Source organism: Staurois parvus, unplaced genomic scaffold, assembly GCF_062004578.1.
Source record: "Staurois parvus isolate SC_StPar_1 unplaced genomic scaffold, SC_StPar_1.0 ptg000277l, whole genome shotgun sequence".
NCBI lineage: Eukaryota > Metazoa > Chordata > Amphibia > Anura > Ranidae > Staurois > Staurois parvus.
The window spans coordinates 1,054,942-1,080,124 of record NW_028318073.1 but is presented as its reverse complement, the minus strand read 5'-3'; the positions used below and the strand labels follow the sequence as shown (position 1 = coordinate 1,080,124).

Below are 25,183 nucleotides of genomic sequence, written 5' to 3'. Positions count from 1 at the left end.
CCATGCCATTAAAGCTGTCAATGGACCGTTGATGGATTGCTACCCTTACTTCTGGCCCGAAGTTGCCTATGTAAACGTTTTTTACTTTTTAATTTTGCAATAAATGCTACACATTTTAACAAAACAAAAAGCTGTGGCCTCAATGCAGGGTGGTAAATTATGACAAAAAAAAAAACAGATAGGCAATCTGTTAGAGCTCATAGAGAGTCTGCCAGGAGTCTTGCCAGGTTGGAGTGGGCCAGTCCAGGGCTATATGGATCATTGGAATGCCCTCCAATTTGATCCTGGGAAACAGGCAAGGAAGGAGCTTCAGGGAAGAAAGGTGTAGATCAGGGTGCACTTGTATCCATGGAGTCACCTGAGCATCCACTGGTTCCATTGGACGATCCCTGTGTCTGGAGACAAACCTTTCTAATTTGTTGTTGAATGCCACAATGTCCACATCCAGGGTTTCCCACCTGTGACACAGGTCCTGGAACATCTGCAGTTGTTGGTACTAAGCGTGCAAGTATTTTCACAAGTACTCGTACCCGTGAAAGTGCTCCCAATACCTGAAACTGATACTTTGCGGTTTGATTTGTGTCAATACAAATCGTACTGCAAAGATTAGCATGCGATTGGCACAGGAATGTAATGTGGTTTCCCCCCTGCTTCCTCTCCTATTCTTGCAGGGATTACAGTTTAAGCTAGAGGGCTTTTGATTGGTCAGCACTGTCACATGGACAATGCTGACCAATCAGAAGCCTTCTAGCCCCTACTGTCATCGCTGCTAGAATAGGAGAGGAAGCGGTGGGGATTTCAAATCTCCAGACCTGTGAAGCAGCCTTCTCTCTTCTCTTTGCAGCGATGACAGTACGGAATAGACGGCATTTGATTGGTCAACACCATCCATGTGATGGTGTTGACCAATCAAAATCCCTCTAGCCCGAACTATCATCCCTGCAAAGAGAGGAGAGAAAGTGGAAGTCCCCACTGCTTCTTCTCCTACCTCTGAGAATATGGAGCATCTGCCTCCATGCCCATCTTCTCACTCTCCGCTGCGGGAAACCTCCCTGCACCGTTCCTGTGTATTGCATTCCTGTTAAAATCAAATGCTATTCTTTCTGTATAGATGCAAATCGCACCGCAAAGTATCAGTGATCGGTATCGGCGAGTACTTGACCAAATGTATTGGTACTCATACGCTCCTATCGGTGCATCCCTAGTTGGTACCATCCCTGGTGTAAGCACTGCCATCTAGGTATGCCTGCCACTGGTTCATGCCTAGCATGTAAACAGCAGACAAGGCTGAAACATGAAGTTCTGCCCAAGGCAGGATCCGCTCTACCACCCTTGCTATGGCGGGACTTCCTGATGTATGCCATTGTCATGGTATGCCCGACTGAATCTGGATCAGATGATCCTCCAACTGGAATGCTCAGGATTGCAGGGACAAACAAATTTTTAAATTTGTAAAAATGTTGATTGGTGCCCAGGACTCACCAGCTCGAAAGGCTGGCATCTGTTGTCATGATCTTCCAGGAGATCGGAGGGAAAGATAAACTCCAGGGCAGGTTACCTGAGCCACCAATCCAGGGATAAGTTAGTCTTCCAATGCCAGACAAATCGGTCTGTCCAGTGACTGGGCTAACTTGTTCAACAACAGTATGTTGAGTTTTAAGAGTATGGAGGGGAACTGAGCAAATGAGACTGCCTCAAAGCAGGCAAAAATCAGCCCCAAGACTTTCATGCAGAAGAGAAGAGTCTGGGAGCAGACGTTTAAAACATCTGCTAGGAAATAAAACTGTGGCTTGAGCTGTACCTAGAATTAGACCTAGATATTCTAAATGATGGAAAAGAGATTACAGTGTTGATTTCTGAAGCTTCAGGATCCAGCTGAACCTCTGGTCTGGTCTGGTTTGGGCTACACTATCCACCAGAACCTGTGCCGACTCTGTCCCCTTAACGGAAGGTCTTCTAGATATCCAACAAGAGAAATATACTTTAAGAGCACAGTAAGGCTAGCACAGCGGCAAGCAAAGGTAGAAACTTTGGAATTTGAAGAAATTTCATTAGGGATTTTAGATCCAGGGTAGGATGAATAGCCCCACTGGGCTTTAGTACCTTTGAACCGGTCTTGGAGGTATGCTGGCAGAACTACTCCCCGGGACAAAAGATAGTTCAGGGCATTCTGCAAATTTGACTGTCCTTGGGCAGTTCTGGTTGATTTGAGAAGTGAGCGGGCAGGGTTTTGAATTCTATTTTGTACCCCTTTGAAACCTCCAACTTAAACCCACAGGTCTGAGACATTTGTGACCCAGACAGAGGCAAACTGCAGCAGACGCCTCCCTACTCTTCATTGGAGGGGATAGGGCTTAGGCAGAGGATAGGGCTAGGCAGAGCGTCAAGGTGCCCTGCATTTTGAGGACTCTTATGAACCTGTCAAAAGCCTTATCGAAGCGGCAACTTTTACAGGCAGCTTTAGCTGACCAGGCTTTGAGGCCTCCTCTTACACTGCCTCCGATTCCTCTTTATTCTCTTCTAATTCTGCCTTATCCAAGGTGGGTGTATCGGGATCTGACTCAGCAGGGCTGGTGCAAGGATTTCTGTTTACACAGGTGAAGGTGCATTTTGCTGTGAACATGGAATGCAGAGACCCCTGCATGGGAAGTATGGCACCCTTTCTCCTGGTTTTGGAAAACTAGTAAAAAATGGACGACTCATGAAGTGGGGGAGTGTTATAGGGGGGGGGCGTGTCCTTAAAAGCTTTGTCAGTGTCCAGTCACCTGAAGGTACCAGTCTATGATCCAGAGTCTATGAATACTCAGCCTGTGCCCTATACTGTACAATCCAGTTATATTGCTTTGCCTTAAAAGCCAAGTTCCATTTTCAGGAGGTGTGGTAAGTAATGAAAGCCTATTTCCCTCAGTAAAGGTTTTCTTTAATTTCAACCACTGCCAATCAAGGAGGCTGGCTGCTAAAATAAAGTATAAATCTGGCTCTACTCACTAATCTACAAATGTGTGTATTTAATAAAAAATTAAATATGGTACATCAATTCAGAAGTGCCTCAAGGTAAACATTACAATGGCAACGAACACAACAAAAATAAAATACTGAATTAAAATAGTGATTTGCTAAATGAAGTGACCTGCTTGTTGCAGTAGTGCATAATATGTGATGGAATTATTATTGTCAGTCTGAGATTAAAGACATCATACAATTATATACATTACCTCAGCATCTACTTCAATAAACTTTGCCTCCTCCTTATGGTATATTCTGGAATTGTCAGTTGAATAATATAATAGGCAAGAATCTCCTTCACTACACAACCTGCAGAACAAAGATCATTATTTCTTATAAAGCACTAATATACTCTGCTGTGCTTTACAGGTGTATGAAAAACAACAGGACATGCATACAAAGAATCACCAAATGATACAAAAAACAAGAAACCCAGCGGTATACAATGGGGAAAATAATTATTTGATCCCTTGCAGATTTTGCAAGTTTACCCACTTACAAGGAAATGAAGGGTCCACAAATGTTATCATAGGTGTATTTTAAATGATAGAGACAGCATATCAACCAAAAATCCAGAAAAAAACACGATACAAATGTTATAAATTGAGTTGCAGTTCAGTGAGTAAAATAAGTATTTGATCTCCCACCAACCAACAATAATTCTGGCTTCCACAGATTGGCTCATATGGTACACAGATTAGTCCTGTCAATTTAAGAAAGTGCTCCTAACAACAACTCTTTATGTGTATAAAAGATACCTGTCCACAGGTACCACAATGGGCAAGACCAAAGAGCTGTCAAAGAACATCAGGGACAAGATTGTAGACCTGCACAAGGCTGGAACGAGCCACAAGACCATCAGCAAGAAGCTTGATGAGAAGGAGACAACTGTTGGAGCGACTACTTGCAAATTAAAGAAATACTAAATAACCATCAATCGCTCTTGGTCTGGATCTCCATGCAAGATTTCACCTCATGGCGTAAGGATGATCATGAGAAAAGTGAGGGATCAGCCCAGAACTACACAGGAGGAGCTTGTTAATGATCTCAAGGCAACTGCCAAACAAACCATTGGTAACACAATACACCACCATGGATTGAAATCCTGCAGCTCCCACAAGATCCCCCTCCTCAGGAAGGTACATGTGCAGGCCCCTCTGAAGTCTGCCAATGAACATCTAAATGATTCAGAGAAGGATTTGGAGAAAGTGCTATGGTCAGGTGAGACCAAAATTGAGCTCTTTGGCATTAACTCGACTCGCCATGTTTGAAGGAAGAAAAATGCTGACTATGGCCCTAAGAACACCATTCTTACAGTCAAGCATGGAGGTGGAAACATTATGCTTTGGGGCTGATCTAGGCCAAACATACAGGCCGACTTTGCCGCATTGAGGGGCCAAAGGACGGGGCCATGTATTGTAAATCTTGGATGAGAACCTTGTTCCGTCAGCCAAAACACTGAAGATGGGTCATGGGTGGGTCTTGCAGCATGACAATGACCCAACACATACCACCAAGGAGTGGCTCAAGAAGCACATTAAAGTCATGAATTGGCCTAGGCAGTCTCCAGACCTTAATCCTATAGAAAATGTATGGAGGGAGCTGAAACTTCGAGTTGCCAAGCAACAGCCAAGAAATCTTAAAGATTTAGAGACGATCAGTAAAAAAGAGTGGACCAAAATCCCTCCTGAGATGTGCACAAATCTGGTAACCAACTACAAGAAACATCTTACCTCTGTGCTTGCCAAGAAGGGTTTCTCCACCAAGTACTAAGTCATGTTTTGCTTGGGGATCAAAAACTTATTTTGCTCACTGAACTGCAAATCAATTTATAACATTTGTATCATGTGTTTTTTTCTGGATTTTTGTTGATATTCTGTCTGTCTCATTTAAAATACACTTGATAAAAATGATAGGGGGTAAACTTACAAAATCTGCAGGGGATCCAATGATTATTTTTCACACTGTAAGGGACAAGTTCATCAGCACAAAAAATCTAAAGATTCCATTAAAGTGTTACTAAACCCAAAACAGTAATATCAGTCTGCATATGCAGTAAAAACTTGCTTGTTATACTCACTGTGGAACCTAAGGGGTTAATCCTATGCATTGTGTAAAAAGGATGTTTGATCCTGATCAGGGGAGAATGAAAACTCCTCCTACAAGCTTTAAACAGTGTTCTACAGAACACTAATAGACGTCCCAAGACGGCTCTAACTGTTGAGGAGAAAAGGTATTTAGCAGTTTATATTTACTAAAAGAATTGCATTTACATGTTTTGCGTACTGTGGGAGACCAGATATAGTGAATGCAGGGTCCTGGGTTTAGTAACACCTTAAGATGTAAATAAATAATGCTAAGGACAACATCAGAGTTAACAAAAATGAATGTTGAACATCGCCTAATATTTAAACTGAGTTACACTGCTAGTTGTAGATATAATGAATCTAACATTAAACTAAAATCTAAAAAACATTATTGCTCTATTATGGCACCTTTGCTTTAATTTTGGCAACTCCACTTTTTTGATGGGCAGATGGGGCAATCAAATAGCACCTACATCAAATCTGTATATGAAAGTGGATACTGTAATTCATCATCAAATTCATCATTCATAATACCACTAACACCCAGAGAAAGGTTGAGAGTCTTACCAGCCTTAAAGCCAAACTCTGGGCAACTAAAAAAATGATCCATTGCCGTGGGGGTGTGTCTACACTGCAAGGGTTCAATATTAATTTAGCTTAGTTTGAATAAGGGAGATGAAAAACAATTTGTCTTACTTGATCCTCTGCTTCCCTTACCCCAGCAGTAGGGTGTTCCTTGGCGTCATCACTTCCAAAGTAGTGCTATGGACCTTGCTTTGGTCTCGATGACATCAGGACCCTAGAACGGAGCATGGGCGAGATGATGCTCCAGAGTCTAGCAGCAAAGATGAGCGAAGGATCAGGATCAAATCTTTATTATTCTCCTAAACCAGTGGTCTCCAAACTGCGGCCAAGGGGCCAGATGCGGCCCTTTCCTTGCCTTTATCTGGCCCTCGGGGCACTAACTGATACAAGAAACACTATTTCTCCCACTAACACCAACGTTGAGGTTCTATTCCTCCCACTGACGCCAACAATGAGGTTCTATTCCTCCCACTGACGCCACCGATGAGGTTCTATTCCTCCCACTGACGCCAACGATGAGGTTCTATTCCTCCCACTGACGCCAACGATGAGGTTCTATTCCTCCCACTGACGCCAACGATGAGGTTCTATTCCTCCCACTGACGCCAATGATGAGGTTCTATTCCTCCCACTGACACCAACGATGAGGTTCCATTCCTCCCACTGACGCCAATGATGAGGTTCTATTCCTCCCACTGATGCCAATGATGAGGTTCTATTCCTCCCACAGACACCAACGATGAGGTTCTATTCCTCGCACTGACACCATTGATTAGGTTCTATTCCTCCCACTAACGCCAACAATGGGATTCTATTCCTCCCATTTCCAATGATGGGGAATCGTTTCTCCCACTGACACCAATAATGGAGCACTATTCCTCGCATGTGCATCAACGTCCACCATTGGCCCTTTGTTTAGAAAGATTGGAGACCCAAAATGAGCAATTAACTCTGGCACAGCCCCATTGCAAGGGATATTTTTTTAGTTGTCCAGGCCTGGGCTTTAAAGTGCCTCTGTCACCATAAGGTCACTTATAGAGAAAAAGCTAGCCCTGATAAATCTGTGTTCATTTAGCTCTTTTCTCTACAACTAACCTGATTTTAAGGCTAAAGTATAGATCTCTAAGGTATTCTATACCTAGCAAAAAAGACAATCATATACCTTTGCAAGTGTGGTTTTATAGTACCCTTTTCTTGCCAATTCTGACTGTTACTCATTATGTAAATGATTTACATAAGATGTGTGACAAAAGGCTTGTTTAAAAAAGCTGGTGTAAGAAAGGGTCTCTCTCATAAGAGAAGATTGAAATGCTTGTATAATGTAATATATAGTGTAACTGTGCTCTGGTCACCAGGATGAACTGAAAAGGCAAAAAAATGGACAGTCTTTGACACCAAGAACAAAATAAATTCATCCTTTTTAAATGGAATCAACCACCTCCACCCATAAAAAGAGGATGGATGAACCAGCTCCACCCACAAATGTTGAATCATCAACACAGTGCTATCCCTATATAAAGTGACCTGCTTAAAGTGACACTGAGCTCCCCCCATTTTTTTCCCCTCTTGCCGGTATTACTGGGTTCTTTTTAAGACACAATCACCTGCACCGTAAACTTTCACATTTTCTGCTGCGATCTGCTATTCAGATGTAATACAACGGGTCCCACATCGCCATCTTGGTCCTCTTCAGCTGGCTGCCTGTTCCGGGTGCAGGCAGCCAGCTTCGATGACACGCAATCCATGCCCCCCCAGCGCATGCTCTGTGTGCTGATCCTGCAGCCTCCTGGGAGATATGATACAAGTAGCCCAGGCTGCAGGACCAGAGACATTCTGCCTAGGCCAGAACTGTGGCGAGGCCCCCCCCCGAAAAAAAAAAAAAGGAATTGAGAATAAATAAAATAACATTTATAAATACAATGACCCTGCAGAAGGGAAACAAAGAAACACTTAGCGCCTCTAAGTGTGTACTGTGAAGGATGAGACGTCTGTAGCCAGATGTTATGCGACTGATCCAGAGAGGAGATCAATTGAGTCCGCCAGCAGGTGGTGCTGTGCAACATGGATGATAAGCCTGGTGGAATCTCCAAGGTGTCTGCCAGCAGATGGTGCTGTGCATATGCAGCATAGATGGTGAAGCCTGGCAGAGTCTCCAAGATGTCCGGGATCAACACATGTGACATCATCAAAATGCGACACGTTTCTGAGCATGTGCAGGACGAGAGGAGTTCAGGCGCGCTCTTTCATCAGGCTGCCTGACATGACACACAGAGTGTAGCTCAGTCCCGCTCCCTCTTCCTGACTGTGACTTACAGCAGCGGGAGCCAATGGGGAGGAAGAGAGCCGATGTTCACTGGATTGAGATCAAGCAAGTAAGTATAAGGGGGAAGCTGCAGAGAATGCCCACTTTAACTTCCACACACAGAAAAGCTTCTTCCCAATAAGAGTTATGAAAGTGTGGAATAGAGTCCCTCAAGAACTAGCTCTGGTCAGCTCAGTAGATTGTTTTAAAAAAGAGCTGGATAAATACACAAAATATAACCGGATATTTTTAGGTTATAAAACCATAGACAGGGAATATCCGATTGCCTTCTAGGGGATCAGGAAGGATATAGGATATAGGACTGTGGAGGTTTTCTATTCATTTATAGATTTTTTTTTAATCGAAATAGATGGGACTTGTGTCTTTTTTTATTCAACCTATGTAAATGACTGAAAATTATTCTTTAAAAAAGTGATTTCTGACCAATTATAATATTATTGCACATCATTTTTTTCAAACTAGGGCTGGTGAATGTGAAATAGCTACACAGATTTTTCTTTTATCCATCTGTAGATATCTCTTTGGACAGCTATGATGCGTTTTTTAATGTTTGCATTTATTCAATAAAATGCTTTATTAAAAGTACAGCACATAAAAAGCTTCTCTAGCGATTGCGATCTTCTCAGCTTAGCTTCTCATAAGTATATTTGTTTGCCAAGCCCCTGTCCTTGATTAGACCTTTGTGTTTAAATGAGCAGGACTAACCTTGCAATATTGCCTCTAAGAAATCTTATCTGTGAGTCCTTTTCCAGCTGTGCTGTGCAGTCAATCACACTTCCATTCTCCCATCTTGTTGAGGCGCCAAGCACACTACAAGCTTTTTCAGCTGAAAAAAAAGAAAAAAGAAAGCAAATTGTTGAAGCCCAACCTCACTTAAGTATTTTTCTCATGCTATGATAAATTTCCATAGAACTGTTTTGCAATAAGAGGCTCCACAGCTACTACTTTACCTGTGCTGGGATTGCAGTTTATATTATGGTGATTTCAAACATAGTTAATCTGGTTGAAAAAAAAAAAAGACACAAGTTCATACAATTCAACCAACCAACCAACCAACCAAAAAAAAAAAAAAAAAAGAAACACCCACAAACAGAAAACCTCCATACACACAATCCTATACCCACAGTTGATCCAGTGGAAGGCAAAAAAAACCCCAATAAAGCATAACCCAATTTTCTCCAGTGGGGAACAAAGATCCTTCCTGATTCCCCAAGAGGCAATCGGATATTCCCTACATCGGCTTTACTTACAAATATTAGTATCCGGTTATATTTTGTGTATCCAGGAAAGAATCCAGGCCTTTTTAAAAAACAATCTACTGAGCTGGCAAGAACCAGCTCTTGAGGAAGTCTATTCCACATTTTCACAGTTCTTACTGTGAAGAAGCCTTTCCGTATTTGGAGATGAAATCTCTTTTCCTCCAGCTGTAAGGAGTGAACCTTTGTCCTCTGATGATCTTAAGGTGAATAACTCTACACCAAGTTCACTATATGAACCACTTATGTACTTATACATGTTGATCATATCCCCCCTTAATCTCTTCTTCTCAAGAGGGAATAATTCAGTTCCTCAAATCTTTCCTCATAGCTGAGCTCCTCCATGCCTCTTATCAGCTTGGTTGCCCTTCTCTGCACTCTCTCCAGTTCCCTGATATCCTTTTCGTGAATTGGTGCCCAAAACTGAACAGTGTATTCCAGATGAGCTTCTACTAATGATTTGTACAGGGGCAAAATTATGTCTTTCACTTGTTATGGGACAATTATGTCCCTCTTTTAATACAAAAAAGGATTTTTCTTGCTTTGGAAACTGCAGTTTGTCATTGCTTGCCATTATTAAGCTTATGATCCACCAGAACACCCAGATCTTTCTCCACCATTGATTCCCCAGTTGTACTCCCCCTGGTATGTATGACGCATGCACATTTTTAGCCCCCAAGTGCATAACAACTTTACACTTATCAACATTAAACCTCATTTGTCACACCAATTAAACAGTGCATTGAGAAACAATACTAAAGTGTCAGAATGATCATATGGTAATAGATATGCTAAAAATGTAATTAAAAGAATTCAAACCAACTTTTTTTCTTGTACTTTTCCTTTAAGTATTATGTCCTGCCTATAGGTTCGACCTTATGCACTTTACTCATCCACAAGTGGCTCCAGTCTTAGCATTTAAGAGGTAAATACTGAGGCCTGGAAGTTTTAATCATGTGTGATGATAGACATTGAGAAAAATTGATTTCCTAGCTTTCATAAGCATACCGATAACTAAGATCGACAAGCCTTGCCCATTAGCTCCTAAGATTATACAGCCAGGCCGTTAAAACCAGTGGCTGATAAGCAGGGTTGTAAATTGGTTGTTGGGACAGAAGATCCAGAGGGAAAGGCATGGATCAGAATGAACCAATCCCTGGGAGTCACCTTAGCATCTACTGCAAAGTCTAGAGCAGGGGTGGGCAACTCCAGCTGTTCTAGAACTACAAGTCCCATGAGGCATTGCAAAACTGACAGTTACAAGCATGACTCCCAAAGGCAGAGGCATGATGGGACTTGTAGTTCACCAACAGCTGGAGGGCCACAGTTGCCCACCCCTGGTCTAGAGGATCCTTGGATTTAAAAATCCTGTATAATAATAATAATATAATAATTTAAAGGCAAACGGTTTAGTTTGTTGTTGAACCTGGAAGCCAGGAGGTCAATGTCCAGCATTCATCACCTGTGACGGAGGTCTCAGACCTCGGGGTTAACAGACCACTGACCGAAAACTAAACATTGGCTACTAAGGAAATCCCTCTGCCATGCTCCAGATATTGTGCCTTCCTGTCAACCAAGTGACAGTGACAGTTTGAAATTGGGAATGCACTGGAAAAGTCTTAACAGGCTTGAGTCATTAACCACTTGCCCTCTAGAGGATTTACCCCCCTTAATGACCAAGCCTCTTTTGCTACTTGGCGCTGCACTAATTCAACTGATAATTGCGTGGTCATGCAATGCTGTACCCAAACAAAATTTACGTCCTTTTTTTCACATAAATAGAGCTTTCTTTCGGTGGTTTTTGATCTCCTGTGCACTTTTTATTTTTCATGCTATGAACAAAAAAAAGACCGAAAATTTTGAAGAAAAACAATATTTTTTACTTTCGGCTATGAAAAATATATAGTAAACTCAAAGTTAGTTATAAATTTAGGCCAAAATGTATTCTGCTACATGTTTTTTTTAAACAAAATCCTAAATTGCTTTGTGTGAAAGTTATAGCATCTACAAACTATGGTATAGATACTGCAATTTACGCCATTATTTTGCTATACAGCGCTGCACTAGTTTAACAGACAATTGCGTGGTCATGCAATACGGTACATAAATGAAATGTATGTCATTTTTTTCACACAACTAGAGCTTTCTTTTGGTGGCATTTGATCACCTGTGCGCTTTTTATTTTTGGCGCTATAAACAAAAAAGTTTTGAAGAAAAAAAATGTTTTTGACAAAAACAATATTTTCTCATTTCAGTCATAAAAAATATTCAAAAAAACTAAAATTTTGTAATAAATTTAGGCCAAAATGTTTTCGGCTACATGTTTTTGGTTAAAAAATCCCAATAAGTGTATATTTATTGCTTTGTGTGAAACTTATAGCGTCTATAACCTATGGTATAGATAATGGAATTTACACAGCTTTTACTTTCTGACTGCTTATCAAATTTCTTGAGGTGCTAAAATACCAGGACAGTACAAACACTCCCAAATGACCCCTTTTCGGAAAGTAGACAACCTAAGCTATCTGATGAGAGGCATATTGAGTCCATGGAAGATTTATTTTTTTGCCGTAAGTTTCTGGAAAATTACAAAAACATTTTTTTTTTTTTACACAAAGTTGTCATTTAAATTATTTATTTCTCGCACACGCCATGGGTATATGTGGAATTACACCCCAAAATACATTCTGCTACTTCTAACGAGTATGGGGATACCACATTTGTGAGACTTTTTGGGAGCCTAGCCACATACAGGAGCCTGAAATCCAATAACCACTTTGAAACTCATTTCACTTCCTCACTACCGATCACAGTTTTGGAGGCCATGAAATGCAAGTGAAATGAAAAGAGGCATGGTGAGTATTTTGCAGATCTTATTTTTTCCTCACAAGGTTTCGAAATATAAAAAATAAAAGAAAAAATATGTTCTTGTTTTTTTTCATTTTCCAAAAACTTGTGGCAACAAACAAGATCTGCAAAATACTCACCATACTTCTTATCAAATTCCTTCGGGTGCCTACTTTCCAAAAAGGGGTCATTTGGGGGGCTTTTGTGCTATCTTGGCATTTCAGGGTCTCCGAAACTGTGATAGGTAGTCAGGAAGTGTAATGAGGAAATACAGCCCTTTAAAAGCCTGAAGGTACTTATTGGATTTTGGGGTCCTATACTTGGCTAGACTGCCAAAACATCACTCACATGTGTTACCCCCGTACTCGGGAGAAGTAGCAGAATGTATTTTGGGGAGTAATTCCACATAAACCCATGGCACGTGTGAGCAGTAAATCATTTAAGTGACAATGCTGTGTAAGAAAAAAAAAATAATAATTTTTGTCATATTCCAAGAACTTATGGTAAAAAAATAAATTCTATTGATTCAACATGCCTTTCAGCAAATGTTTGGGGTGTCTACTTTCCAAAAAGGGGTCATTTTGGGGAGTGGGGGCATTTTATGCTCAGTATTAGAAGTTTATGCCACATATCATTCTCTCTTCTAATCACCTGAAGATCAAGCCTTTTCTGCCACTTTTTGTTCACATGAAAACTAATCAGTATTTTTTTGCTAGGAAATTAATTTAAACCCCCAAACATTATATATTTTTTTTAAAGCAAACACCCTAGTGAATAAAATGGTGGGTGCTACAATTTTTTATGTCACATAATACTCGCGATTTTTCAAATGCAAAATTAAAAAAAAAACAAACACTTTTTTTTAATTTTAATGCACAAAAACACAATATATTAGCCAATTATTTGGTAAAATATAAAAGATGATGGTATGCCAAGTAAATAGATACCAAACATGACATGATTTAAAACTGTGCATGCCCCATGCAATGGTGACAAACTGCATACATTTTTAATAACGATAGGCAAAGTTTTAAAAGCCATTACAAGCTACTATTTTAGATTTACAGAGGTCTAGTGTTAGAATTACTGCCCTTGATCTGACGTTCACGGCAATACCTCACATGCATGGTGCAACCAATGTTTACATACCGGCACAGGGTCAACGCTTGCACGTGGGGGCGAGGTTTTTTTTTTTTTTGTTACTTTGATTTTTTTTATTATTTTTACATTGTCCCTTTCATTTTTTTTATCACTTTTAATGCTATCACAGGGAATGCAAATATCCCCTATAACTTAAATGGGCATTGTCATATTCTTTTTTGAGAAATCTGGGGTCTATCAGACTCTAGATAGCTCCTCTGCCCTTAGATTATCTAATCAAACCAAGATCGGTGTGACCAGATGCTTTCCCAATTCACAAATGGCACTGTTTATATCCTGTGAAACTGAAGTGATGAAATGCTTGTAGCTTCCGATTTCTTAGACTATAGAGATGATTGGCACCATTCTGGTCTCCAATCATCTCTATGGTCAGCTGGCAGAAACGCCAGCTGCATTCTCAGGTTCTGCTCGAGAAGGCCGTAGAAGGCAGCGGGGGAGGGGGGCATCATCTCCCGCTGCTTGTAAAAGCAATCCTGCAGCTAATTAGACACTAGGATTGCTTTTACAAGAAAGCCACTCGCTGGCTGAAAAAAACTATTTTTTTGCAGCATCATCCTGGTATAACCATTCAAAGTCCAGTCCAGTCAAAGTCCAGGGATGTACCAATACATCGCTGATCCTTGTTGGGTATACAGTATATGCTATGTTCTTCTTTTTTTTTTGTATGCAGCCTGTAGGCTGAATGAAAAAAAGAGAAGAAATCTCTGCCAGAAAAAGTGTGTGGTATGCCCACCATTAGAATATACCACCTTGCATCCACCCACTTCTAATGGTGGGCACACATTTGGTCACATGGTGCCACATGCGCCAGTTCCAAGATTGTACAAATGTTTAAATAGTGGGAAGCTTGAATAAAAATTGTCCACGTATAAGTGGTACCCCATATGGAAAAAGGATGACACCAAGTCCCAAACTATCTTGCCACTACTCCCCATGTAGTCTGGGCATCCAGGGGGCTCCACCTGACTATCTTTTCCCTCATAAATCCAAAACTTATATGTATAGTCTGTTGCCCTCTCCAGGTCTTCTACATCTTGACTCCATATCTGGCACGCTTGCTGGAGAGAAATTGTTTGAATGCAAGGCGGCCAGAAAAATTAATGAGGGACTCATCAACGCAGATTTTTTGCTGGGGAGTATAGGCATCTGCAAATTTTTGATTAAGGTGATTTACGAGGGGCTGAATTTTGTGGAGCAAGTCAAATTCAAGGTCACGTCGAGGACGACAGAGTGTATTGTCGTTGAAATGCATAAAACACATTATACTCTCTTATCTATGCCTGGCCATGGCAGCAGAGAACACAGGCATATGATGAATCGGGTCTGTGGACCAATACAACCGCAATTCATTTTTTTTAGTAATGCCCATGTTGAGGGTTAGGCCCAAAAAAAAAAATTTTAATTCGGAAACCGTAATGGGTTTCCATGTGAATGGTCTGGCAAGGTTTGAATTTGGGTTGGTGGTGATAAATTGTTGTGCATATAAACTGCTTTGATCCACAATCCATGCATACATATCTTCCGTAAAAAACAGCTCCAAGGGGAGTAGTTAAATTTGCTGTTTCCACCTGAATTCCAAGTTGGGCAGTGAAGTGGGGGAAGTACGGGTGCTGCAGAATTTGTGGGCTGCCATTTGGGATTTGCAAGCACATCCGGAAGGAACTAGTGGCTCTACGGGCCTGTGTGCGAATTATTGGTGGTTTGCGGGACAATACTTGCGCTCGCCACTGCACCAGCTTGTACTACACTTATGGGACTCACCACGTCACCAAGTGATACTGCAGTGCTGGTATTATTATTATAATACAGGATTTATATAGCACAAACAGTTTGCTCAGCGTTTTACAATATAATAGGAGACAATACAGCAACAATACAGTTCAATACAAGAGGGTTAGGAGGGCCTGATCCTGGAGCTTACAATCTAAGAGATATGTGAAAGACCAGGATGTACTAGGCCACTAGTGCTCGCCAGTTCACCAAAAGGTAGCGCGGCACTAGTACTGGCACTCTGCTGCATATGAATGTCAGCTACGGTTTTGTGTGCAATGTATCTGTCACAAACTCTCTACGGTATCTCTATGGGTCCACCGTCTGGGATTCCCAAGGGCGCGGGGTCTACGCCCCAGTCTGCTTGTTCACCAGAGCCCCTGATGGTGGGGATGGACTTGGAGCAGGCTGAGACCAGGTCGCAGCCCCCGGGTACACCCAACCATGGTAGAGAGGACCGCTAGTGGAACGTAGCTTAATAAGAGCCTGATGTGAAGAGGCAGGGAAGACCTGAGCGGTAAATGGATAGATCCGTGCAGGTTGGTTGGATGCGGACACACCGTGAAGCAAGTAGCAGAGTCAGACAGGCTGGGTTAGTAACCGTGGAGGCAGAACGGGCCAAGTTCAGCAACAGGAGGTCAAAAGATCAGGAGCAGGCAGAAGAATATCCAGAGACAAGCCAGGGGTCAGGGCAGGAGAAGGTCACGATAGTCAGGAGCAGGCTGGGTTTGGCAACAGGAAACAACTCACAGGCAGAGGAATAAGACCATACAGCAATTTGGATCCTGCAGTGGCCAGTTTAAATAGCCCGCCCGGCACCGAAAGGCGCGCCTGGGTCCTAGTGCCTGCTTGTGCCATCATTGATGACAGGCACGCCTGGGTCCTAGTGCCCGCCTGTATGCCTTGTCGGGATCCTGCGCATGTGCAGATTTATGCACCGCGGCGATCTTCTCATTCCCTGACAGTATCAAGTGACAGTGACCTACTGACACTGCACTTGAAGGGGGGGGGGTAAGCATAGGGGCTAAACGCAGCTGCTGGCAGGTGCCGGGGATGATCCCGCTAACGCTGCATTTTTGGGGACACTATACTAATGTGAAGGCTGGTATAGTGCAAATCTGATCAAAGATATTGATCCGTTCAGACACTATACTAACAATGGAGGTTTATTGTGTATGAGCGTCTTCCTGGCAATCAAGGGGTTAAATGTGATTACTGGTGTACTAGTGGGCAATCTGATGCCATCTGGGAGGGGCGTGAAAACCACGAGAGCGAATCACGTGCCGTGCCGCCCTGTAGCAGTATTTCTGCTACAGGGCGGTCAGAAGCAGTTTATGTTACGGCGCTGCGTTATTTCAACTGACAATTGCGCGGTCATGCAATGCTGCACCATAATTAAATTTACTTCATTTTTTCCCCCCACAAATTGAGCTTTCTTTCGGTGGTATTTGATCGCCTGTGGTGTTTTTATTTTTTGTGCTATAAAAAAAAAAGTCCGACAATTTTGAGGAAAAAAAACCAATATTTTGGACTTTTTGCTATAAAACATGTCCAGTAAAAAAATTTAAAAATCCAATTTTGTTATAAATTTCGGCCAAAATGTATTCTGCGACATGTCTTTGCTAAACAAAAATCCCAATACGTGTAAATTAATTGGTTTACATGAAAGTTATAGCGTTTACAAATGGCGGTATATATACTGGATTTTTTATTTTAATACTAATAATAGCTGCAAACAGCGACTTATGGCGACGATCAGCGATTTATGGCAGGACTGCGGTGGACATTCTGACACTGGGGTCACTGACATCCTCAGTGACACCAATACAGTGATCAGTGCAAAAAATAGCACTGACACTGTACTAATGGCACTGGAAAGGAAGGGGTTAACATTTTTAGGCAAAGGGTTAACTGTGTGAGTGGAGTGTTTCACTAGTGGGCGGGGGGTGTGTGCTTCCCAGGGAGATACTGTCCCAGAAAGCCAAGCTCTGCTCTCCGGAACAGTGTGCTGGAAACTGACAGGTAGGAGAGCTGCATTGAAAGCAATGCAGCTGAGCTCCCTGTCAATGTTTGCCGGCAATCGCCGGGTAATCACTGGCCAGGATCCGGTGATTGTCACCCGCGGCTGCTATCGGTGCTGCGGGTAGAGCGGTCATGTGCCCCCTGGCATGTAAACAGGAGGACATTTTTAACCGTTTCAATACCGTGCAATTTTACACCTTCCTGCCCAGGCCATTTTTCAGGTTTCAGCGCTCTCACATTTTGAATGACAATTGCGCGGTCATACAACACTGTACCCAAACTAAAATTTTATCATTTTCTTCACACAACTAGAGCTTTCTTTTAGTGGTATTTAATCACCGCTGGGGTTTTTATTTTTTGCTAAATTAACAAAAAAAGACCAAAAATTTTGAAAAAAAAACAAATTTTTCTTTGTTTCTGTTATAAAAGTTTACAAATAAATAATTGTTCTTTATAAATTTAGGCCGAGATGTATTCTGCTACATGTCTTTGGTGAAAATAACCCAAATTAGGATGTATTTTTTAGTTTGTAGGAAAGTTATAGAGTTCACAAACTATGGTATAGATCTGAATATTGATCAATCCTGAAGTACTGACAGCCAATCTAATTTCTTGAGGTCCAAGAATGTCAGAACAGTACAGATATCCCACAAATGACCCCTTTTTGCAGAGTAGACAGTCCGACGTACTTCATAAGAGGCATGGCGAGTTTTTGAAGTTGTATTTTTATGTCATAATTTTTCGGAAAATTAAAAAATTAAAAAAATTATTTTCACTATTTTTTTTTTTACATACTGTCACCAGTGCAGTACAGCGTCATCATATAACTGGCATGGCGGTTAACAGGGACACTGACTGGTGACAGTATGAAAAAAAAATATATATATATATTTTTTTTTTTTTTTATTATATTTAATTTTTTATTACATTTTTTTTAAATTTTTTTTAAGATTTTTTTTTAAGATTTTACTATGACCAAAGTAGTACAATGTTACCATAGTAACACTGTACTACTTTGGGGAAGTGATCAGTATTTTATTTTTTTTTTTACACAATTTGCTTATAGCAAAGAATTACTTTGCTATAAGCAAGCATTTAACTGAATGAAATCGATTCATTCAGCATTTTTTTTTTTTTTTTGTGCTTAGCTGTGATTTGGTCACAGCTAATCACATGACATGTGCATGTGATTAGCTGTGACCATTCACAGCTAGGCACTAGTATACAATGGATGGCATCATGAATGAAGCCATCCATTGTATACAACTGTCATGTGACCTGCTGTGATTGGTCACAGCAGGTCACATGGTACCAGCAACGGGAGCCGGTACTCGGATCTGTCATCGGCCGTGTCCGAGGTGCAAGGCTCGTGACAGATCCCGCTGCTGCGCCGCTGTGCATTACCGCAAACGGCGCATGTGCGGGAGCACGCCAAATGGCGTGCACCCGGAATGAAGAGGCACATCTGAAGCCGCCTAACGGCCATTGGCCGGGCCGCTAATGGTTAAACGTGATCCTGCCTACAGGGGCCGCTTTGTCGCAGTAAATGTACTGTGGGCGGTCCCCTAGTGGTTTAGAAGAACTCGGACTAGTAACTTTAGGTGTAATTGACACATGTAGCTCTAGGCATGTGTAGACTGAGATGGTAAGTTAAGTTTTGGAGGCATGTCTGCAGACTGAGAATCCTCCTGTACCAACTTTTTAAATTTGAAAAAGGTACCATCCTCCTCTGACTGTGTAGAAGCAACTAAAAGCCCCAGGAAATTAGGAGATGGACTCTGGTATGACGGCATGGCGGCAATTTCTCTCACAAAATCAGACATAGTAGCAGAGGTATCCTACCTAGACAAAACAGAGGAGGGAGTTTTCCTTTCAGCAGGGTCCAAGTATGGCTTCCATGGCAATGCAAAGTATAACCTGATCTGGAGAGTTGCAAAATTAGCACCCTCTGGCTTGCAAGTACTAAAGAAAGTACGGAGAGGTGTCCGTTATCCTAAAATAATAGGGAAAAAAATTGAAGCTTGCTACGAGTGGGAGGGGTTATACTGGGCTTTGTTTACCGTTGAACAATCTCATAACCCAATGTACCTGGATACTTCATCCTGTGTCCCTTTAGGATTAAGAAAACTAAAGAGATGACCTTCAATCAAGCTAAACATAGGGGATTTAAGGTCTTCCATATCTTATGGAGACAGAAAAGATCCGATCGGCTGCACTTCAAACAATCCACTTTATTAAACATGAATAAAACCAATAGAGACAATGGAAATACAGTTGAAGATCCGCTCACAGATTCCCTGCTGACTGGAGCAGAGTGGGTGGAAGGCACACCTGTGTCCACTCAGTTTATGCAGGACAGACACGGACAAAGCCCGCTCTGTGCTATGTGTGGCTGGGTGTAAACAGATCTTTTATCTTAGCGGACGGGATTGGACCCATAGGTGGGCGCGTGTAAACAGAAACAAGTCTGTTTGCACCTGCCTGTCCATTGGAGGGAATGGATCAGGTCGGATCAACTGTGTGGAAGGGGACTAAATGGATTATAGTAATATGCATTCATAAACTGGACAACATCTTTTGGTGAGAAAGATGAACGGAAACTGGGGGAAAACCAGGATTTGAAAAACCTGCTTATCTGCACTGAAAGCATTACTAGCAGAAAAGCAACCAAAAGTGGTTCCAATTGATATGTAATAAAGAGACGCAGGCCCTTAATGTCATCATCCTTCAGAATTATTTTAAATGTTCCTTCAGTAAGTATCTCTGAAGCTGCCTCAGTTGCTAGGAACTTTTAGGGCACATTTAATTGCATGTATACAATCTAGAACAGCCTTTTCAACCATGTGTGTGTCTTCTCAGTTCTTCTTCTGAGTCTTGGCAAAATGCCTAAAAATTGTCCCAAATTGCCCAAAATTGTTAACAAGCTGAAAAGTGGATCAAGCCTACCTGTTTTGTGCAGCATTACAACCCTGGGCATTGTTCAGGCCAGCTGCTTGCATTCTAGCAACCGATAATGTTATGGGTTCATAAAGAGGGAATCGGGCACCTGAGGACATCCTTGTTTGTCCCTCCCCTCTCTGTCAGCACTGGAGTCACATTAATGGAATAAGAGAGAAGAGAAACGCTGGAATACTAGTCAGTACCAGTGTGAAAATGAATTTGCCTCTACTGTTGGGTGTCCTATATGTGTCTATACCGCTGCATTATGTAAAACTATTCATTTCATTTTTTACATTTTAGAATGGGGTGAATAATTTTAACCCTTACCCTCACCACCAGGTCCCTATGTCATACAGACCTGACAGGGGGGGATTTATGCACAATCCGGTGCCTGCAGCTACCATGATTGTGACAGGCAGACTCGAGTGCTGCTGCACGATTACTTCCACAACCCCCGGTATCGGGGCCCCCCCATCTAACTTCGTGTCCCCTATGTGATAACAGAAAGTTAAGTATGAAAAAATTAGTTACACCCAAGCACATAACACGCCCCCCCAAAAAAATTTGAGGCCCCTACCCACCCCCACATACGAATGTAAACACACACATCAGGGCGCCTACACGTGGAACCGCCAATTGCGATACACATTACATATCACTGCGCACGCCAGAGTGAGAGCAAAAATTCCAGCACAAGACTTCCTCTGTAACGCTAAACCAATTACCTAAAAGGGCTTTTGAAAATTTTACCTATAGAAAATATAGGGTACTGAAGTTTGTCGCCATTTCATAGGCTCACAGAAAATTTAAGGTTTGGCATATTGGGTATCTATTTACTCGGCACAACCTCGTATTTTATATTGTAGAAAGATATTGGGCAATTTATTGCATTTGTTTGCATTAAAATTCACTTTAGTGTGCTTTTTACTAAAATTTTGTGTTTCCTAGACCTCTGCCATAATAATGTGCGACATAAAAAATTGGAACTACCACTATTTTATCTCTACGGTGTCTACTTTCAGAAAATATATAATGTTTTGGTGGTTTTGTGCAATTTCCAGGCCTAAAATTGCTTTTTAAATGTGTGGAGTATTAATAATAAAAAGGTCCAGTCCGAGCATGTAGGCCCTTCACAAAGTAATCTAGAGTGGGTGACTGGGGACAAATAGAAGGCAAATTTATTAAATACATTCTTCAGCTCTGTGTATACAAAGAAGCATGGGGGAGCTCTTGTCCATAATGGGCATGGTAATGACACAGCTCCAGATGATCCTCGTTGATGATCCTCACAATTGCTATGATCCAGAAATATTTAGACAGAATAAAGGTGAATAAAGCACCTGGACCAGATGGCGTACACCCATGGGTCCTTAAAGAATTGAGCTCTGTCATTTCAAAGCCATGGTTTCTAATTTATAGGGACTCTTTAATGACTGGCATAGTACCACTGGATTGGTGTAAGGCCAATGTGGTGCCTATATTTAAAAAGGGGTCAAAATCTTTACCAAGTAATTATAGACCTATTAGTTTAACTTCTATAGTTGGGAAGATACTGGCTGAGTTCTTGCTGGGAAAAAAATATTTTAAGCAACAGACAGCATAGATTCATGAAAGACAGAAGTTGTCAAACAAATCGCATTTCTTTTTATGAGGAGGTGAGCAAAACCTTGGACAGAGGGGTGGCGGTGGTATACTTGGATTTTGCAAAAGCGTTTGACACAGTTCCCCACACACGGCTAATGTGTAAGGTAAAGTCTACAGGCTTGGAAAAATCCGTATGTAAATGGTTAGAAAACTGGCTAAAAGATCGTATTCACAGAGTAGTGGTTAATGATTCATACTCTGAATGGTCTAGGGTTGTTAGTGGTGTACCCTAAGGTTCAGTGTTCGGACCCTTACTTTTTAATATATTTATAAATTATATAGGGTCTGGGATTATAAATACCATTTCAGTCTTTGCAGATGACACCAAGCTGTGCAATGTAACAATGCACTGTTTACTTGGGCAACTATGCGGTAAATTAGGTTTAATGTTGATAAATGTAAGGTTATGCTCTTGGGGGTTAAGAATATGCATGCATCATACATACTAGGGGGAGTGCAACTGGGGGAATCAATGGTGGAGAAGGATCTGGGAGTTCTGGTAGATCATAAGCCTAATAATGGCATGCAATGCCAAGCTGCGGTTTCTAAAGCGAGCAAAATCCTCTCTTGTATTAAAAGAGGTATAAACTCCAGAGAGAGAGATATCATATTACCCCTGTGCAAATCATTAGTAAACCTCATCTGGAATATGCAGTTCAGTTTTGGGCACCAATTCACAAAAAGAACATTGGGGAACTGGAGAAAGTACATAGAAGGGAAACCAAACTGATAAGAGGCATGGAGGATCTCAGCTATGAGGAAAGATTAGAGGAACTGAATTTATTCTCTCTTGAGAAGAGGAGATTAAGGGGGATATGGTCAACATGTATAAATACATCAGTGGTTCATATAGTGAACTCAGTGTAGAGTTATTCACCTTGAGATCATCACAGAGGACAAGGGGGCACTATTTATGTCTGAAAGAAAAGAAATGCAATCTCCAAACACAGAAAGGTTTCTTCACAGTAAGAGCTGTGAAAATGTGGACTAGACTCCCTCAAGAGTTGGTTCTGGCCAACTCCGTGGATGCTTTGAAAAAGTCCTGGATTCTTTCTTGGATACACAGAATATAACTGGTTACTAACATTTATAGGTAAAGTTGATCCAGAGAATATCTGATTGCCTCTCAGGGGATAAGGAAATATTTTTTTCCCCAGCAGGAGCAAATTGGATCATGCTTTGCTGGGTTTTTTTGCCATCCTCTGGATCAACTGTAGGTTTAGGATTTTTTTTTTTTTCGTTGAACTGGATGGACTTTTGTTTTTTTTCATCCAGACTAACTATGTAACTATGTGTGCAAAAGGGTTAAAGGTTGAGAAACACTGATCTAGAAGATAGAAAGTCTTGATAGCTCTTTTTTGCTTCTGCTGCTATGCTTACTGAGAACTACACAAGACACACGTTTGTGGACCTCTTAGACAATTAGGGTAGCCTAGCCTAGTGTAAAGTTCCATTCATGTCAAACTAGTGAGTTTCCTCTTCACATCATTAAGACTTATTAGGTCCTTTAAAAGGCATCTAGTCAGTTTAATCACAGCCTCCCAAAATGATCATGTGGGGATACTAGAGGACTAGGAAAAGGTCATATGGAAAAAAATAGTCAATGCAAGAACTGGTCAAAGGAGCCTGTAGGAGAACTGTCAGCTAAACAACACCTGCATCCAATCAGATGCAGCCATTGCAGCTGTCAAAATACATTAACAGAGTAGCTGGCAGAGAAGCTTTGTTCACCTGTATTGTTTAGCATGAAAAAAATGTGTATATGGCCTGCTTTAGCTAAAGTGCCCTTTAAATAAAGTCCCCACTACCAAAACGTATCAGGAATAGCTGTAACCTTTATCCTCAAATCCTGGGTTAATTTCCATGCAGCCCTAGGAGGCACCACAAGGTCTCTGCATCCAAAACATCCCAGTCGCATTCCCATTCACTTGAATAGAAGGTCCATATTTATTGTGGCCACTAGTCCACCAGCAGACAACAGGCCAACCATCAGTAGGAATGAATAGGGCTAAAGAACATATGCACACTAGGTGGAGAAACAAGCCCACAGATCATTTTTTGCTTTTTTTTTTTTACTTTATTCCATTGACTCTTAGAGAAAAGAGATGTTGTGTGCACATTAATATGGCTCACACAGTTACCCACATACCAGGAGTAAGTGCGGGGGGCAGACAATCATGCAGAAACTGCTTCGCCTTCTGATCTACAGCTGCATCTACTGGAGCATACTCTGTCAGCTTCTTCACCAACGAGTGAACCTTCTCCATGAATGCGTTTCTTCGTGGATCCTCCTTGAAAGTAACAGGACAAACATTACTAAATCAGAACAGCATATAAAAATCCACCCCAACTTATTAAGCAGAATAATAACAAAATAACAGTGACAACAAGATACAAAAAGTAATCCTACTAATACTATTTGAACAAGGTTTGACTGTACAGGACCCAGAAACTAGACTTATTTAGCTTAACAGTAACAATATCTAGGAAAACAATACTTAGGAAACCTGTATTGTTGATTACTATGACATTATTACATTAGGCGCTGTGTTACTGATACAGAAAAATACAGTATAACTGAACATTTTATCACAATCATATCTTATTTGCTCAAACACAAAATTCAGTTCCCAAAGGACATATTCACATGGAAGATAAAGCATATCAGGAAGATTAAGCTTATTGGCAGGGCCTTTTCACAGCTTACGAATACCCATTTACAACCATTTCTATATCAGTTGAGTATTTGAGGACTGATTTCCACTTAAACCCTGTACCTGCTACAGGGTTTCTCACCAATGCACAAGCATCTGTTAGAATTTTGCAAACCATGGTTTGCTTCTTGTTATGGTAGCTCACTATTTGCAAGCAATAGAGAACACTTGACATATGCTGTTGACATTTATCTACATGATAAATATACAAACAGACAGCACGGCCAGTAAAATAGCATATTTACAGTGAAGTCTTTTTTTTACAGCTTTATTAAGAGATAATGCTGCTGGATTAACCGAAGAAACAGCCCACATTTTAACTACTTTGGAAGATTTACCCCCCCTCCATGACCAGACCATTTTTTTGCTATATGGTGCAGTGTTATGTTAACTGACAATTGCAACGCAACACTATACACAAATAAAGCTTTTTTTTGTGATATTTTATCACCACTGGGATTTTTATTTTGTGCGCTATAAACTTGAAAAAAAAAACAATATTTTTTACTTTCTTTAGATTTAAAAAAAATCTAATTTCTTCATAAATTTCTGCTACATATTTTTGATTAAAAAAACCCAACAAGCAAATATTTATTGGTTTGCTCAAAAGATATCGCATCTACTATTAGTAATGGCAGCAATCAGCGACTTATAGCGGAACTACAATATTGCAGCAGACAGTCTGGCACTAACTGACACTTTGTGAGAACCAGTGACACTAATACAGTGATCAGTGCTAAAAAATATACACTGTCATTAATACAGTTAATAACACTGGTTGGGAAGGGGTTTAACATCTAGGGCGATCAAATGGTTAACTGTGTGCCT

General features: G+C 41.1%; 1 protein-coding gene across 1 annotated transcript in view; it reads right to left on the bottom strand.

The window, feature by feature from the left end:
* Window positions 1-25,183, bottom strand: part of RIOX1 (ribosomal oxygenase 1) — a 103,963-nt gene that overhangs the window by 10,828 nt on the left and 67,952 nt on the right. Inside the window, exons 11-13 of the mRNA XM_089681766.1 lie at window positions 23,791-23,932; window positions 8,707-8,827; window positions 3,216-3,315 (exon numbers count right to left, since the gene is read on the bottom strand). Of these exons, the coding sequence (XP_089537892.1) occupies window positions 3,216-3,315; window positions 8,707-8,827; window positions 23,791-23,932 (363 nt within the window). The remainder of the gene's footprint in view (window positions 1-3,215; window positions 3,316-8,706; window positions 8,828-23,790; window positions 23,933-25,183) is intronic.